This window comes from Gopherus flavomarginatus, chromosome 7 (genome assembly GCF_025201925.1).
Source record: "Gopherus flavomarginatus isolate rGopFla2 chromosome 7, rGopFla2.mat.asm, whole genome shotgun sequence".
Taxonomy (NCBI): domain Eukaryota; kingdom Metazoa; phylum Chordata; order Testudines; family Testudinidae; genus Gopherus; species Gopherus flavomarginatus.
The window spans coordinates 5,162,501-5,181,123 of NC_066623.1; the positions used below are offsets into that span (position 1 = coordinate 5,162,501).

The 18,623-nt window shown below is 40.8% G+C and overlaps 1 protein-coding gene across 2 annotated transcripts in view; it reads right to left on the reverse strand.

The window, feature by feature from the left end:
- Positions 1-18,623, reverse strand: part of GRIA1 (glutamate ionotropic receptor AMPA type subunit 1) — a 165,701-nt gene that overhangs the window by 13,647 nt on the left and 133,431 nt on the right. For both annotated transcript variants that reach the window (XM_050961529.1, XM_050961531.1), the window contains exons 12-13: positions 7,115-7,313; positions 5,848-6,095 (exon numbers count right to left, since the gene is read on the reverse strand). In XM_050961529.1, the coding sequence (XP_050817486.1) occupies positions 5,848-6,095; positions 7,115-7,313 (447 nt within the window). The remainder of the gene's footprint in view (positions 1-5,847; positions 6,096-7,114; positions 7,314-18,623) is intronic.

The window sequence follows — 18,623 nt, forward strand, 5'->3', positions numbered from 1 at the left end:
TTCCAACATGAACCCCAAATCTTTTTCAGTCACTGTTTCCCAGGACAGAGTCCCCGATCCTGAAATCATGGCCTGCATTCTTTGTTCCTAGATGGATACATTTACATTTAGCTGTGTTAAAATGCTTATTGTTTGCTTGTGCTCATTTTACCAAGCAATCCAGATCACTCTGAATCAGTGACCTGATCTCTTCATTATTTACCACTCCCCCGATTTTTGTGTCATCTGCAAACTTGATCAGTGACGATTTTATGTTTTCTTCCAGGTCACCGATAAAATCCCTTTGAGGCTCACTGGAAACAGACCTGCTCGATGGCATCTCTCGGTTTACAGTTACAGTTTGAGACTTATCAGTTAGCCAGTTTTGAATTTAATGTGTGCCGTGGTGATTTTGTACCATTTTAGTTTTTTGACTCTGATGGACTCTGTACAGCAAATGCTGAAAAGCCGGTAAAATATCTGAGCTCTCTGGGGAAAGGTGTCTGGTGATTCACCCTACTTGTGTAAGTTAGGGCATGTCTACGCTGCCCAAAAACCCCCAGAAAAACCCCAGATGTGTTCTTAACTGGGAATAGTTAACTCAGGTTAAAATAGCAGGTGAAGACACAGCAGCTCGGCTAAAGCCTATAGGGTAGCCTGGGGTTGAATTCAAGCTGCTAACCTGAGTTAAAAGCTAAGTTGCCATGTTTTCATTGCTCTTTTAACCTGAGTTAAAGTTAAGAACACACCTTTTTGTTTTTGCAGGATAGATCTACCCTAAGCTATAAGTTAAATGCAGTGACAGTGACTATACATGGTAAGCTGTATGCAAAAGTAATGAATAATCAAGTAACACACATGATTATTTATGTCTTCTAAAGCAGAATGGAAGTTAATTAGCACAGCAATCTCTGATGAACCATTTGTAGAAGATGTAGCTATCGGATGATCTGAAAGAGTATGTAATTCCTATACAGGCATATGATATTAACACAGTAAATCCTCTGTAGAGCCGCTGAATGTAAAAATCGCTCAGATGATATTTTGTGCCATGTGTTATACATTTTATTTACTTTTTTCCTAAGAGGTTTCATTTAAAGTAATTGGTTCTCTCTCCAGTTCACAAGGAGTATAGGAAGCCTCCAATATTTCACAGTGACAGGGTCCTTGAGGAAAGATTTAGCTGCTTGCTACTTATTTTCTCTGAAATGTGTCATTTTAGGTGGACTTTTGACAAGGAACATTTTTATTAGTTTATGGGATTTGGAAACGCTGACATACACTTTTCTAGTGCCTCTGGAGAACTTTGCTGAAAGGCCAGGAAGCCAATTCCAAAAACAAGAGCAGTCCTATTCCTAAAATATTGCTGTTTCTTTTTAAAATGTGAATTAGAGACTCATATTGTGGGTGTTTTTTCATTGACTTTAATCTATTTTGGACAATGTGACTTTGCATTATTGTTTTGTTTCCCAAAACACCAAATTTACCCATTCAATACTGAATGATGACCAAAGCCAGGTTAATCTGGGGGAGCTGAGGGAGGGGAGCACTCTTCCACTAACCCCCGGCAACCCAACATATCTGCCACTGAGCTCATGGATGGGGAGGGAGGTGTGCATGTGATACAGGAAGAAGGTTGTGTGTCTAGGTTTCCAACCCTGCTCCTATTAAAGTCAAGGTCAAAAGTCCTACTAACTTCAGTGGGAGAAGGAGCAGGCACTCAATATCACTTTCACCACTGAAAGAGGATATTTTATCTGTTCTCTTATGGCTTCCATGCAGAAATAAAGAAGGAAAAGATTAAATCTGATCTAAAATTCAATCACCTAGCCCTCAAAACACATAAAGCAAAGGAATCACCTTTGGATGAAAGAAAAAAGGGCTATAATGGCTGATAGCTAGGATTTCATAAGAGATGAAATCATTATTATGGAGAGAATTTAGATATTACCAAACATACTGACACAAGTGCTTTCAGATATTAAACTTAGGAGAAATGTGGACTATGATGCAAGTCAGAACTGATGGTTGATGTGTAAATATGACGTTGGAGATTCTCATTTCTCACACTGGGGACTGGCTGGTAAGCAAATCCCCCTTTTACCCCTAATGAATGTTTACAAATATGTCTCAGTGTAGTGGAGTGCAGGTGAATAACCTGAGCTTTTAAATGATTTTAGTCACTGGTTAAATATTATTAAACAGTTTAAGCTGATATCAGTCCAGCTCTTTGCAGTGTATTAAAATGTCTTTCTGTACCAACGAGCTATGTTTCAGCAGAGAGTCCCTTTACTTTGTATAAAGATGTTGCCATAATGTAGTGATGACTCAGACCTCATGTCTTTAGGAATGTATAACATCCTTTATCAAGACAGAACACAGTGGCAGTGGTTTGTATGTCCTAGATGTGGTTGCTACTTTTATAAGTTTTTAAGTTATTAACACAAACTTGAAATACTGTAGTATTATGAATTTTCTTTTTTTGGGTTAAACTAAAATGACTTTTCTCATTTTTTGCCATGACAAATAAACAGCTTTAATTGTTGATAGCATACATGATATGCCCATAGTATCTTGGGAAACAACAAGAAAACTTCCTTCTTGTGAAGCAGACCTTGCTCCCATTGAAGCCACTGGTGAAACTCCTGTTGACTTGAAAGGAAACAAGATCAGGGCCCTTAAATTCCCTGAGCCAGTGAGTAGGATTTGTTCCCTGGGTGTCTGAGTGTCACCTTGCTCAGTGCATTCTGTTCCTATGGTGAAGACAGACATCCTATGATGACTGTAAAGAAAATACCAAAAACTTGACAAATAAAACAACAATGAAACAAAACAAACATAATGGGACAGAAAATTCACAGCACCTGCTTCAAAGAAACACCAACAGGTCAAATGGAAAATCAAGCATTCCTCCTTTGCTGTTAGACTGATTTGGGAATTGGTTCCACATGCAGTTAACAGAGGTTATGATGCAAAAAAGAAGTGGCAGAAATGTTGTATTCTCCTGCCCAGCAAAGAGATATATGGATTAGCGGGATTGAGCTGATTCTTTTGCATTCCCCTCTTGTAGTTTTGCTGGTGGGTTGTTTTTTGTTGTTGTTCTTGTTGTTAAAAGCATTATTAATGGCTTCCTTACATCCTGAATATTGCAGGACAGACTGTTTTTTGCACATTAGTCCTGCCTCTTAATTTCCATATTTGCAAGATGGAAAATAAATATCGGCGAAAGTATGCTGGCAAAAGCCCTGAAGCTGTGACAGCGCATAAACATTGGTTTGGAGAGAGCCAAAGAATTTCCTAGCCTGGACAACATGTTAATAGAAAGATTGTCTTAAGAACCACCTGCTCTCCATTCACAAACTAACCACATCTCTCGGGGCAGCTACAGCACTTGCTGACATGGAAAAGTAATATCAGGAAAGCATTGAATGCATTTTTAAAGTTGAAAACTGTAATAGCTAGAAACCATGGCCCTGGTTCAATGCCTATTGATGACAGTGGGATCAGGCCCCATAAAACCAACCAGATCTTCAATAGAAAATGGTCTGCAGGGTGCTAGTGACCTAGAATCTCAGTTTAAAATCCTCCCAGTTTATAGCCAGTGCACAAGTATCAGTCACTATTAAGGCTCCATTTATAAAGAGTTATTTACTGATCAATAGATGTTTTAATAAATGATTAATCAATTGCAATGCAGTCCCATAGGTCAATAGATTGCTTATCTCCATGGCTTATCACCGTCTTTAACGCATTCTCTGACATGCTTTTAACCATCTGCTACACATACTACCCGTGTCTGTGACATGCTTATAAACACCTCGTGATCATTAAAAAACCCTTTATAAATGGAACCTTAACCAAAAGTGTGACCCAAACAGGGATACAGTTTTGCAGACTGTGGGCAGGAGGGTAAGATTTTGTTACAATTTACTGTAGATGGTATTAGGATTCATAGCATTTTGGAAAGAAAGTGGCATCCCAATAGCAGTTGCAAGGCCAATAAAAGAATAAGGAAGCTGTTCAGGATGCACCCGAGTTGATGAAATCCTGAAGTTTGATGGGACACAGGTGGACCTGAGACCACCAGGCTTTTAAAATCCTTTTCTATCATCTAGTTCTTCTGCATTCTATTCTGACAAAGGGTGGAGCTGTCAGCGGCATTCTAATCACTTGAAGCTTATTTTACTTTCCATCCGGATAGATCCTGAGCTCCTCACTCAGTTTTCACTTAGGCAAAACTCCCATTGAAGTCAGTGGCACCTCAGGATTTGGTCCATTATGTTTAATGCCTCACTGAGTTTTGAAAGTGAAAATTATTCCCTACCTAACTGATCCTTATGTACATTGCTTTCCTACACCTCTCCATCAGGTTTTTCTTTTGCTTGGCTTTTTTACCTTAAAAATAGCAGTAATGTTAAGTCTTGTTCTTCCTTGATTTTTGATGGAGGACTGAATGGAGCTGGGAGCTGGCTCTGTCCTTAACTGAAGGGGGGACAGGGTTGAATCCATGAGTGAGATCTTATCTATGCTTTAGATTAGTCCCTGTTCAGCCATCACAAGCCAGCAACTAGCATAGGTGCTTGGTGCTAACTCCAACTGTAGATACACGGAAAGCCATGATTTGCACCGGTTCAGGTTTCTCCCTGCTTGAAAGCAGGATAAGTTTAAATGGTGCAAATCACAGCTTGTCTTACCTCGACATGGCGGTTTGCTACAGCACAGCTACACCAGTTACTGGCCAGCAATGGCTACCTCTCAATACAGACAAGGCCAAGGGTTGTCTTTCCTTCCAAGTGCTAATGAAATAAATTGAACAGTATTTTAAACAGTCAGAAGAAAAGACAATCACTTCTATTCTCCTTTAATGAGGTTTCTTTCTTTCTTTCTTTCTTTTTTTTTTTTTTTTTTTTTAAGTTTTCTGATGTCATAAACCTACTAGACTTCCAGCTGTCCATAGAGTCTTTCAGGGCAGAAAAGGCCTGCATTTCTAATGTCAAAAAAGGTGGGAAGAAAAAACTCTTTAATTAAAACAATATCCCCAAAAGCAAAACAAAAATAACCCCTTCTTTCCCTACATTCTGGAGATACAAAAGCACTTATACTGGTGCATAGACTTAGGTAACAAAATGTAAGCACTCATGTGTGAAAATGTTGCTTCCATAATAATCTTCTTCCCATATTCTTTTGTATTTGTAACCATACTAAAGATCAAGACTTGGGGCCTTTTAAGGGTTTTGATTTAAAAAAAAAAAAAAGCCTTCAAAAAGATCTGTGATGGTATTTTGTTACCGGCCTTTGGCAATTGCTGTTTTGGGTTCAGAAATGTGGGGCTTGTACCTCCTGGAAGATGTCAAGAGCCCTAAACTCAGCATCTGCAGCACTGAACTCTTGTAATTAATTATTGTTTTTAGCAAGGATGAGAACGCTTCAATTTTCATATTGTCCTCATGTGTTGGTATTTCTTTTCACACACACACAAAAATACTGTTACCACAAGAATCTCTCTAAGTATGGATCCAAATCAAGGCCATCCCATACATTGCAAAGATGGGCATTTCACACGCCACGGGATGAGCCGCCCTTCAAAATAATGCTCTATTAATCAATGGTTACGATGCAGCAAAATCCCTTATGCAGTGCAGCCACATTCGTAATGAATGGACCAGTCAGAGGCCAATTTCCATATGCAGGGTTTGAAGAATTAGTCACTCCCATCACTGCTGAGCAGGAGTTATGTAGTTTAATGGCCTCATGCTGAGGATTTACACCCCCTGCTGTCATGATTAATATGGCAATGGAGATTGAACTGTGTGGACACTTTGATTTATTGGGCTGCAAGGCAGGGAAAAGAAAATCCAGGCTACTTACCTCAGTGCAGATCCCTTCGGTGTTGCAATGCCATAGCCTTTGGAATCCAAGTTACCTCCCACCTTCATGGTGTCACATGGCTTGCGCTGCTCTATATATTCATTCATGGTGGACTCCAGGAGGTAGGCGTATTTCCCTTTCGACTTCCTCACTCGGATCATCCCCTCTTCTGTGGTCCTCACAAAAACGGAGGGTTCCGCTGATTTCATGTACGTCCACATCTTCTCAAACACTGCAATTTTAGATCGCTGCATGGGGCAACACAAACCCAGCATGTATTAGACTGGAAACAGAGGCTTGTGTACCAGTGGAGACAGAGTTGGCTTGAGCATGTACCTATGGTTTGTATCAGCTAAGGAAGGCCATCTGTGTTAGAAATAGTTTAATGAGTGACTTTAGGTCAAAGAACTCGAATACCCGGCAAGCCCTCTGGGCCATTTGCTTCAAGTAATTTCAAGATAAGAACAATCTAGCAATGAGTGTCATTCACCTAGGGCTGGATTGTTTCTGTTAGGTATGAGCAAGATGAAAGAGCTGCATGGGGCTATTTCTCCCTAGGGGGAACAATAGGAGGTGGCATTTTCAGCAAGTAGAATTCTCCACAGAGTCCCTGGTGTGGAAGGAGAGCATACTCTCTACTAGAAAAGAGAGTTCATGGGGGTGGGATTATCACAGCCTATAAATACTGTACTTTGGGTACACCAATATACTTGGAAACATGGAAAGTATTTAGATGCCGATGATGGTAGGATAAGAAGCTAAGGTAAGGAGGGTGGAAATGTTCAGACTAAATGTTAGGGAAATGTGCTTAACAATAAGAGCAATTATATGAAAGAATAGATTCCCAAGGGAAGTGGTAACATCTCCATCCCTACACATGTTTGAGGAGACATTAATGGGAATGTTGTAGGAAGCAAAATGAAGGAGGTAGACTAGATAGCCAACATAATCTATTCTGGCTCTGCTATGTATGTTTTTGCCATACATAAAGGCAGCATATTTATATATGGTAAGTGGTTCCATTTAATTAGAGGGCAAACCAAAGACGACTTATTCTGTAAACTTGAGTTGCAAGTTACAGGGTAATTACTTTTGGAACTGCTAAGTGTAATTACCCAGTAATGTGCAGAAGCATGTAATTACTGTATGTTTCTAGGTTATTTACAGTATTCAGCAAACTACATGATCTGTAATTTCCATGGAATGGCACAAAGACTGACATGATATTTTTGTTTTGTATATGAAAGTCTTAATCATTTTCTCTTACCCTAAAAAATTCTTTAGTTGACCCTGCTTCTAGGGTCCCATAGGCAATCTCTGTCTGCTTGGCTAAGTCTTCTGCACTCTCTATGGGGGACACCATCCGTTCCACTGTCAGGAAGGCAGCCAGGTTAGCCGTGTAAGACGAGATGATGATCAAGGTGAAAAACCACCAGACACCACCAACTATGCGGCCAGAGAGGGATCTAAAGACAAAAGTGAAGGGTGAGGGGAATCGGGGTGAAGAAGTAGAAGATATAATTCTGTGATATAGGCCAGAAGTGCGGTATGTGGTTTAACACCATATCAGTGACTGCTGAGCAATACCAGCTCTTACACCTGTTTCCTGAGAAGCTCAGTGTCAAAATGGGAGAGTGCTTCTCTCTCTATTTCCTTGTTATATGTGTCAAGACACAAGCTTGAGTGAAACAAAACTATCACTGCTATTGAAAAATAATGTTTGCAGAGTAACAGTTTCTTTAATTTTCATTTTCTTTCAAATAAAAAAAAGCAAAACACAGCAACAAACAATAGGAAACTTTAAATTCCTGGGTAAGGATAGTACCTACCTCAGATGGAATTCTTTACATATATCAGGAACAAGTGAAATCTTAGCAATGATATATGTCCAATGCTAGATAAGGATGGTAAAATGATCAGTCTTGTGCAGAAAAGGCAGAAATATTTAATAAATGTTTCTCTTCTGTATTTGATTCTTAGGTTCATGGAATTTAAGGCTAGAAGGACCATCAGGTAATTTAGTCTGACCTCCTGTATATCACAGGCTATTACATTTCACCCCAGTTACTCCTGTACTAAGCTCATTTGGAAAGAAACAGGATGATGTAATTCATATCTTACAGTCCTAATGAAATACTTTCTTTTCCATCAGGAACTAGGGAGGACATTAAACAGCAACTATTAAATTAAACATTTTTAAATTTTGCAGAACAGGATAATTTGTATCACCCTGTCCGAGTACTTGTAAGAGTATTAAAAGAATGGGCCGAGACACTCTTTGAAACATGAATGTTGATTTTTAACAAATCTTGGAATGGTAGGAAAGTTCCAGAGCACTGGAAAAAAGCTAATGTCATACCCATATTTAAAGGGGTAAATGGGACGATATGGGTAGCTAGATGCTGACATAAATCCAGGGCAAAATCATGGAAAGGCTGTTCTGGGATGCAATGAGTAGCGAATTAAAGAGCGGTACCATAACTAATGACAACCAGAATGATTTTATGGAAAATAGGTCTTGTCAAACAAGCATCATTTTTTTCGTATGAGATCACAAGTTTGGTTGATAAAGAAAACTGCACTGACATAGTGTAATTAGACTTCAGTAAGGCATTTGACTTAATTCTGCATGACTTTCTATAAAAACCACTATACAAAATCAGTCTAGCACATAACTAAATAAATTAACAACTGGTTTACTATTAGATCACAAAAATTATCTGTATATGGGAAATCATAAGCCAATGAGAATGTTTCTACTGGGGACCTTCAGGGTCATTGCTCGTTGGCCCAATGCTGTTCAATAACTTTGCCAGTCATCTGGCAGAACACATAAAATAATTTCTGGTAAAATTTAGGGATGATCTGAAAATTGGTGGAGTGGTAAATAGTCATGGCGCATGTCAGTTATATAGACTGACCTGGATTGCTTGGTAAACTGGGCTCATCTGAACAATGTGCATTTTAATACAGCCAAGAGACAAGGGGAATTCTCCATCACTTGGAGTCTGTAAATCAAGACTGGATAGCTTGCTCAAAGATATGCTATAGCTCAAACAGAAATTATGGGTTTGATGCAGAGTTCAGCATGTCAGGTTCTTTGCCCTGTGTTATGTAGGAGATCAAACTCAATGATCATAACAGTCCTTTCTGGCTTTATAATCTATGAATCTACTGCATTCTTTCTCCAGTCAGATTGCCATAATACTCTAGGATCTGGAGACAGACAGACAGATCTCTCAAGCAGGAATCTATTTACTGCTTTCAAACATTTTAATATAATTTTAAAGGGAAGATTCTGTTTTTAAAAGAGATTTTAATAATGATGTTCCCTCCTCAAATTGCTTGTACTCTCTTTCCTTTTTAGCTAAACCCATCTCTCAGGCAGGAAGGAAACCATAATGCTACTTTATGCAGCCAGGCTGGCAAGGAAGGGGCTATCTATCAGAAACACTGCCTCCCTCCTGTGAGCTCAGCCTTTTCTCTCTGCAGTGTGTCTCTTTAACATCCTCTGTCACTGCCCTGAAATCTGGCCTGGACTATGGTAATAGAGATGTAGCCTTTAAATGACAGACATGGTGATGACACATGTCAGCATCCATTCCATCCTGTGTCTGGATTTGCATGAATAAATGAATCCAGCTGCCATGCTTTCTAGAAGTCATTGTGGGCTAATACAATTTGGCAAACAAAACTCCACACTCCATTGCTCCAGCTAGGGAAAAAACAAACAAAAGCCACACTTCACTATTTGCAGAAATCAGAGATGGAAAAAAAGTGAAATTAAAGTAGTCTGTTCCCTGCACCGCTCCTCTATATTGTATATTACTGCTTTGTCCAGGTTATCTTTAGATCTCTTGTGGATGTGGGAGTAGCTGTTCTTTCAGACATCATGTAATCTCATCTATATCAATCTGACCTGAAATCTCTTTGGTCAAAATTGCCATTCTTTGAGCTCAGAGAGACACCACTTAATGGAACCAGGGACCACATTTGCTCAGCAACAAAGCTCTTCTGAATACATTTGCAATTTGCAGAAGGGAGACCACACATTTTTAATACCGGGGAAATAAAAGCCAATGCATCAAACACACTCTCAGCTTCACACTCCTGGAGAGCAATCAGAGCAGTTTTCACAAAGTGCAGAGAGAGCAGTCTGAAGGAAATACAGTCACAGTAAATAGCAGGGACAAAACAGCAAACTGTTTATTTTACTTTTTTTTTCTTCCAGATTTGTGAGTGAAATGATTGCTTATGAAAGTAGAATTGGCTTGAGCGAGGCACTGGGCAAGTGACTTTCCAGCGCTCTGCCAGGGCATCCCAATGCTGATCTGTGGCCCCCTTGGCTACTTCAGTCCTAAAGCTTACTTAACCAGTCCTGTATATTGCAGGCTGCTTCTGTGATGTCAGCAAATTCATTATCACCTGAAACCTGAGCCGGAGGTGAAAGATTTCAAAGCAGTGGAATGTATAGTCTCAGGTAGACCCGCTCCCTGATCTAGTTAATATAACCTACCTCTGAAGTGATGTGCATAAAGGTGATTGTTTCTTTTCTTTAAAAAAAATCACCTCTTACAAAGCAATAAAAACCCCACATTTTTAATATAGGGCAGGTGGGCATGTTTCATGACTGTAGGACACTGTTATATTGGGACCATCTTGCAGCTGTTCAGAACCTAGCTTGACACAGGTTAGTTGCCTTGGTCCAGATGAATTGCTGGCTATCTCAGCAAAATGGCCAGTGACTAGATGGTCCTAGGGACTGAACTGCCTCCCACAGAAGTGTATGCAGTGTAGTTGTAGCTGTGTTGGTCCTAAGATATTAGAGAGAACAGGTGGGTAAGGTAACATGTTTTATTGGACCAACTATGGCTAGTGAGAGAGACAAGCTTTCGAGCCACACAGAGCTTTCAGATGCTTGGAGTACCTTTTCCAGATTTGAAGAAGAGCTCTGTGTGGCTTGAAAACTTCTCTCTCTCACCAACAGAAGATGGTTCAATAAAACATTATCTCCCTTACCTTGTCTCTCCCCAAGAGGAGGTCATTCTAAATCAGAGTTAAGGAATGATGTGGGGAAATGGGAACTAACACGACATTCTTTCTGCAGAGGATTTCAGCCTCCAGGTCCATCAACTCCAACACCTTTCACCAGAGTTCACAACACGTTACTTTTAATAAATGGTGGAGGGAGTGGGGAGGAATCGATGGGTGAACACACCTTTGGGTCTGCAGGAAAACAAAAAAACCCCAGCAAATGTTTCTCTAATTAGTCTAGATGATGTGTGTTTGGGGAAGGAAGCACTTGGCAATAGAGGCACCAAACAAGAGTAACTGGATAACGTCAAGTCTAACAATTTCTGATGATGAAGGCCACTTCAGCCTGGCAAGTGACACTTGCATAGCTTACATTCATCCTCCAGCTGCAGTTATGCAGCTTTTCTTCCCTGCTGAAGCTGGGATATATTTGTGACTTAATTCCTGTCAGCTGCAGTCAACTGGACCCCAGCCTTTAGACTGCAGGCATCATTACCTTATTCTTTATTGATTTATTGCGTAGGGGCTGCCTACTCTGAGCTGCAGATGGCTTTTCCTTCCGGATCATGCACCTGTCTGAGCTGGATAAAAAAGTAACAATGGGGTATTGGCATCTGCTCCCCATGGAAGACGACACCCAATGGAAATAGCCACTCACCCTAGTGTCATAGCAGTGTGCCTTACCATAAGTGGAAGGAACACAAACCTCAAACATGGTTATGCCTTGTTGTGTGGTGGTTCATAAGAGATAAAGTTGAAGAGCACCATTTTGTCCCCATTGCTAGATATGCAACTTAGAGTTAGAAACCTTACATCTAGGCCTCTGCGAGTACATAATATTGAATTGACTCAGATTGCAAGCACATTGGGGGCAGAGGCTATCTTTGAGGTGTGTGTTTGTGCAGGACATAGCGCGATGGGTTTCTGGCCCATGAATGGGGGCGACCGCAGTACAAGTCAATAATAATAATGAAGGGAATATGTCCATGATGAAACATTACACGAGTAGATGTAACCCTACGGGCATTTCTACAGTTTGATATCAGTAACATATGTTAAATAGAAGGTTCTCAAGTTGGAATTTTGGGGGCACACAGATAGACTAGCCAGACTCTGGACCCATGCTCAGTAGAACAATGGTACTGCTGACCAAATTTAAATGACTGAGAAGACAATAGCAGCTTATGTAACATATTTTATAGCCCTTGCTCTGTTGCATCTGTAGACTGAAAAGAGGCAGCAGTGCTATCATTATGGATACAGTTTTGAAAAGTGCCTTAGTGACTTAGGAGATGGAGTCCCATTTTCAAACGACAGACACTTAGGAGCTTCCATTTCATTGTAAGCCAATAGAACTTCATCTCCTAAGTCACTTCGATGTTTTTTAAAATTCTATCCCATACAGATTCACCTAAATTGTATCCTAACAGAGATTCACCTATGACTTGAGTGATAGATGTCTTTTTTAAACCAGTTGTTCTGAAGTTCAAGCCCCAACAAAGTCTATTTTGTGTCTTTATACTACTTTATATTAATAGGCAGTATGAAGTTTGAATTCCCTTGCATTGAGTATTCTCATGTCTCCTAGGCCATGCCAAGCATAACATTAGGTTAGTCGGCTTTCCACTGTACTGAAACTACAGTTAGTGACTGAGCTCTCTATTGAAGTAAGGAAAGATTTCTGTGCCTACATCCTTTAGCCCTCACAAAGTTATGCCACAGGTCTTGACATTTGGATCTGTGTATTTAACTCTTGTATTTATTCATAATCATGATTGTATTAATACTTGGGAACAGCAGCCTTTTTAAACAGAATAAAATCCTTGCAAGTAATAAGCGGAGAGGATAATAGGGCAACAAGAGGCTTTCATTAACTTTTGGCTGACTCTGGGATGTGGAAAATGATGAAATAGCTAGATTAACCAGATGAGGTTTTGTTTTGATTTGTTTTGTTTTCTCTGCACTCAGAGCAATTCTCTTCTACACACTCGGAACTGAGACCTCTGGGGCTCTTCTTCCAACTTTATCTGGCTGGCCATAATTACCCTATGCCCTCTGCCCACCACTGATTCTCTATTGCCCTTATCACTGCAGCTAGCAAGGCCTATCTCTCCAATGGAATATTATTGAAGTCCTCCAAGTACCATGTTCCTGTAGGAGATGAATGCTGAATTTTTTGGTCCTCTATTTCCATTTTGTGACATTTGGGAAAAAAGTCCAAATTGGAATAAAAAACAGGAAATTCTGAAATTTCCTATGAAATGAATATTCTGACAAATTTCAGTTTGGGCCCACTGAAACATTTTATTTTGATAAGGTAAAAATGTTTCATTTCTGCTTTATCATTTCAATTCATTTTGTTTAGACATTTACACTACAGTAAACCATTGTATGCAAGACAACCTATATGATATTAAATTAAAATATTAATTTGCATATTACCGGTCTAAATTAAATGAACTGAAATGATAGTGTCATATCTGATTGTGCTATCTTATTGAAACAAAATGTTTCAGTGTTATCAAAGTGAAAGGAGAAATTCATTTTGACTTTCTCATTTTGTTTCAATAACAATTTGTTTCAAATTTTTCCCATGAACAGCTTTGCCAGAAGTCACATGTTCCCGCAGAATGTTTAGATTTCCACTAAAGCACATCTTTCAGTAGAAAATTGTTCTATAATTTTTTTTCTAGAGGATCGTTCTCCCTAGGCAGAGGAGCTCTCCCTTGGTAGAGAGCTAGTTGTGCTAGCTATATCCCTCACACCTGGCATGGAGGGAAGAGAGTGAGGGGTGTTCCAGGGATAGGATGGGCACATGGCAGGGTGGAGCTTCTCTCTGCCCCATCCACCACTGCCGAGGACCTTATGCCAATGGTGTAAGTTAAAGGCCCTCCTCTGAAGATCTAACATGCATGAGGACTGGGAGAGCTGAAACCAGTTCCTTGGCCACCCCGTCCCCCATCACTAGGGTGACCAGATAGCAAATATGAAAAATCAGGATGGATGTGGGGGGTAATAGAAGCCTATATAAGAAAAAGACCCCAAAATTGGGACTATCCCTATAAAATCAGGACATCTGGTCACCCTACCCATCACCACTGCCTTTGAGTATCTGCCCCATGGTATTTTTTGAGAATTTCTATATCTGGACACCAAGGCATTGTTTTCAGTAACATCATTTCTGTGCCACTCAGTATTTGTTATCGTATTTGTGAACATGCCAACCTTCCACTGGCCAGAGGCTTAAAGGAGAAGCAGGGAAGAATGTCAGGGTCACAGGCCAGGACAACAGCCATAAGGTTAGGCCACAGACAACATGCCTCCTCCTCATAGACTCATAGACTTTAGGGTCAGAAGGGGCCAATATGATCATCTAGTCTGACCTCTTGCACAAAGCAGGCCACAGAATCCTACCCATCCACTTCTATAACAAACGCCTAACCTATGTCTGAGTTATTGAAGTCTTCAAATTGTGGTTTGAAAACCTCAAGCTGCAGAGAATCCACCAGCAAGTGACCCATGCCCCACGCTGCAGAGGAAGGCGAAAAACCTCCAGGGCCTCTGCCAATCTGCCCTGGAGGAAAATTCCTTCCCGACCCCAAATATGGCGATCAGCTAAACCCTGAGCATGTGGGCAAGACTCACAAGCCAGCACTCAGGAAAGAATTCTCTGCAGTAACTCAGATCCCATCCCATCTAACATCTCATCACAGACCACTGGGCATACTTACCTGCTGATAATCAAAGATCATTTGCCAAAATTAAGCTATCCCATCATACCATCCCTTCCATAAACTTATCAAGCTTAGTCTTAAAGCCAGATATGTCTTTTTCCCCCACTACTCCCCTTGGAAGGCTGTTCCAGAACTTCACTCCTCTAATGGTTAGAAACCTTCATCTAATTTCAAGTCTCAACTTCCTAGTGTCCAGTTTATACCCATTTGTTCTTGTGTCCACATTGGTACTAAGCTTAAATAATTCCTCTTCCTCCCTAATATTAATCCCTCTGATATATTTATAAAGAGTAAGCATATCCCCTCTCAACCTTCTTTTGGTTAGGTTAAACAAGCCAAGCTCTTTGAGTCTCCTTTCATAAGACAGGTTTTCCATTCCTCGGATCATCCTAGTAGCCCGTCTCTGAACCTGTTACAGTTTGAATTCATCCTTCTTAAACATGGGAGACCAGAACTGCACACAGTATTCCAGATGAGGTCTCACCAGTGCCTTATATAACGGTACTAATGCCTCCTTATCTTTGCTGGAAATACCTCGCCTGCTGCATCCTAAAACCGTATTAGCTTTTTAAACGGCCATATCACATTGGCGGCTCATAGTCATCCTGTGATCAACCAATACTCCAAGGTCCTTCTCCTCCTCTGTTGCTTCCAACTGATGTGTCCCCAATTTATAACTAAAATTCTTCTTATTAATCCCTAAATGCATGACCTTGCACTTTTCACTATTAAATTTCATCCTACTACTATTACTCCAGCTTACAAGGTCATCCAGATCTTCCTGTATGATATCCCGGTCCTTCTCTGTGTTAGCAATACCTCCCAGCTTTGTGTCATCCGCAAACTTTATTAGCACATTCCTGCTTTTTGTGCCAAGGTCAGTAATAAAAAGGTTAAATAAGATTGGTCCCAAAACTGATCCTCGAGGAACTCCACTAGTAACCTCCTTCCAGCCTGACAGTTCACCCTTCAGCACTACCCGTTGTAGTCTACCCTTTAACCAGTTCCTTATCCACCTTTCAATTTTCATATTGATCCCCATCTTTACCAATTTAACTAATAATTCCCCATGTGGAACCGTGTCAAATGCCTTACTGAAATCGAGGTAAATTAGGTCTAGTGCATTTCCTTTGCCTAAATAATCTGTCACCTTCTCAAAGAAGGAGATCAGGTTGGTTTGGTACGATCTACCTTTTGTAAAACCATGTTGTAATTTGTCCCAATTACCATTGACCTCAATGTCCTTAACTACTTTCTCCTTCAAAATTTTTTCCAAGACCTTACATACTACAGATGTCAAATTAACAGGCCTGTAGTTACTCGGATCACTTTTTTTCCCTTTCTTAAAGATAGGAACTATGTTAGCAATTCTCCAGTCATATGGTACAACCCCTGAGTTTACCGATTCATTAAAAATTCTTGCTAATGGGCTTGCAATTTCATGTGCCAGTTCCTTTAATATTCTTGGGTGAAGATTATCTGGGCCCTCCGATTTTGTCCCATTAAGCTGTTCAAGTTTGGCTTCTACCTCAGATGTGGTAATATCCACCTCCATATCCTCATTCCCATTTGTCATCCTTCCATTATCCTTAATCTCCTCATTAGCCTTATTAAAGACTGAGGCAAAGTATTTATTTAGATATTGGGCCATGCCTAGGTTATCCTTAACCTCCATTCCATCCTCAGTGTTTAGCGGTCCCACTTCTTCTTTCTTTCTTTTCTTCTTATTTATATGGCTATAGAACCTTTTACTGTTGGTTTTAATTCCCTTTGCAAGGTCCAACTCTACTTGGCTTTTAGCCTTTCTCACTTTATCCCTACATGTTCTGACCTCACTAAGGTAGCTTTCCTTGCTAATCCCACCCATCTTCCACTCCTTGTAGGCTTTCTGCTTTTTCTTAATCACCTCTCTGAGACGCTTGCTCATCCAACTTGGTCTACAACTCCTGCCTATGGTTTTTTCCCCCTTTCTTGGGATGCAGGCTTCTGATAGTTTCTGCAGCTTGGACTTAAAGTAATTCCAGGCCTCCTCCGCATTTAGATCCACAAGTTCTTCAGTCCAATCCACTTCCCTAACTAATTTCCTTAATTCTTTAAAGTTAGCCCTCTTGAAGTCAAAAACCCTAGTCCCAGATCTATTTTTGTTTATCCTTCCATCTAGTTTGAACTGAATCAGCTCATGATCACTCGAACCAAGGTCGTCCCCTACCACCATTTCTTCTACGAGGTCCTCACTACTCACCAAAACCAAATCTAAAATGGCATCCCCTCTCGTAGGTACTTCAACTACTTGATGAAGAAATCCATCAGCTATCACATCCAGAAAAATCTGAGCCCTATTATTCTTACTAGCACTTGTCCTCCAGCCTATTTCTGGGAAGTTAAAGTCTCCCATGATCACACAATTCCCATTAGTGTTTACTTCATTAAAAACATTAAAGAGGTCTCTATCCATATCCAAATCAGATCCCGGCAGTCTGTAGCACACCCCAAGCACTATCTCAGGGGAGGCTCTAGTAGCTTTCTTTCCCAGTGTGATTTTTGCCCAGACAGACTCTGTCTTATCCATTCCATCACTTCTTATTTCTTTACAGTTAACCTCATCATTGATATACAATGCTACTCCACCACCTTTGCCTTTATTTCTGTCTTTCCTAAACAGCACATAGCCTTCAATACCTGTACTCCAGTCATGACTACTATTCCACCATGTTTCTGTTATCCCTATAATATCTAGTTTCACTTCCTGCACCAGTAGCTCTAGTTCCTCCATTTTGTTACCTAGGCTTCTCGCATTACTGTACAGACATCTTAATTTTTGCCATTTGGCTTCACTGACATTCTTTACCTGGTTAGGCACAGACATTCTACCACCAGCATCACCTGTTAGGCTGGTATCTAGACTACCCTTCATCCTTATGTCAATTCTTCTGTCCACGGCTGTATCTCCTCTTTGTTTTCTTCCCTCTCAAGGTTAAATTCCGGTGTGGAGATCACCTGGACATCTCCCAACCGTCTCCCCCAAATTCCTACTTTAAAGCTCTCTTAATCAGTTGGGCGAGCCTCCATCCTAGAAGTCTATTTCCCTCCTTACTCAGGTGAAGTCCATCCCGAGAGAACAGTCTTCTGTCCATAAATGCTTCCCAGTGGCCGTACATCCCAAAGCCCTCCTTATAGCACCACTGCCTGAGCCATCTGTTGATTGTCATAATTTTGTCACACCTTTGTTGTCCTTCTCTAGGAACCTGCAGAATCCCACTGAAGATCACCTGAGCCTCCATTTCCTTAAGTGTCTTCTCCAGTCTGGCATAGTCTCCCTTGATATGTTCCAACGAGAATCTAGCCGTACCATTCGTTCCCACATGAAGGACAATCAATGGATTCTTTCCCGTTCCCGTTAGGATCCTTTTCAGCCTCAGGTCCACATCCCGTATCTTAGCACCCGGCAGACAGCATACCCTTCTGTTCTCTGGATCAGCTCTAGTTACAGGCCTGTCTATTCTTCTCAGTAAGGAGTCCCCAATCACGTAGACCTGCCTTTTCCTGGTGACAGTGTGATTCTCCGGTCTATCCCCTGGACCCACTGGCTGCAAGTCCTCTTGATTCCTATTCACCCTTGCAATCCTCCTGGGGCTCATATTTGGTGTTGCCTCCATTGACTCCTCCCCTCTTCCTGTAGGACTAGCAGCTCTTCTCTTTTTCCTTGCCCTCTCTCCTTCAGCGACCACCTGCTGTGCCCCTTCTTCATTTTTCAACTCTGCAAACCTGTTCCTGAGTTCTATTTCTCCTTCACTGGCCCGTCGTTTCCTCTGCCTGGTTCTCTTAGTCACATGCTTCCACCGTCCACTTTCCTCACCCCGCAGTCTCTCCTCAGAATTCTTTGGTCCTGCTTCCATCTGCAAGTCTGAGCTTATCCCTTCAGCCTCCTCATGTCTTTGCTCCATCATCTGCTCGAACTCCCTTCTAAACTCGACCAGAGTTTCCACCTGTATCTCCAGTCCTCGGATC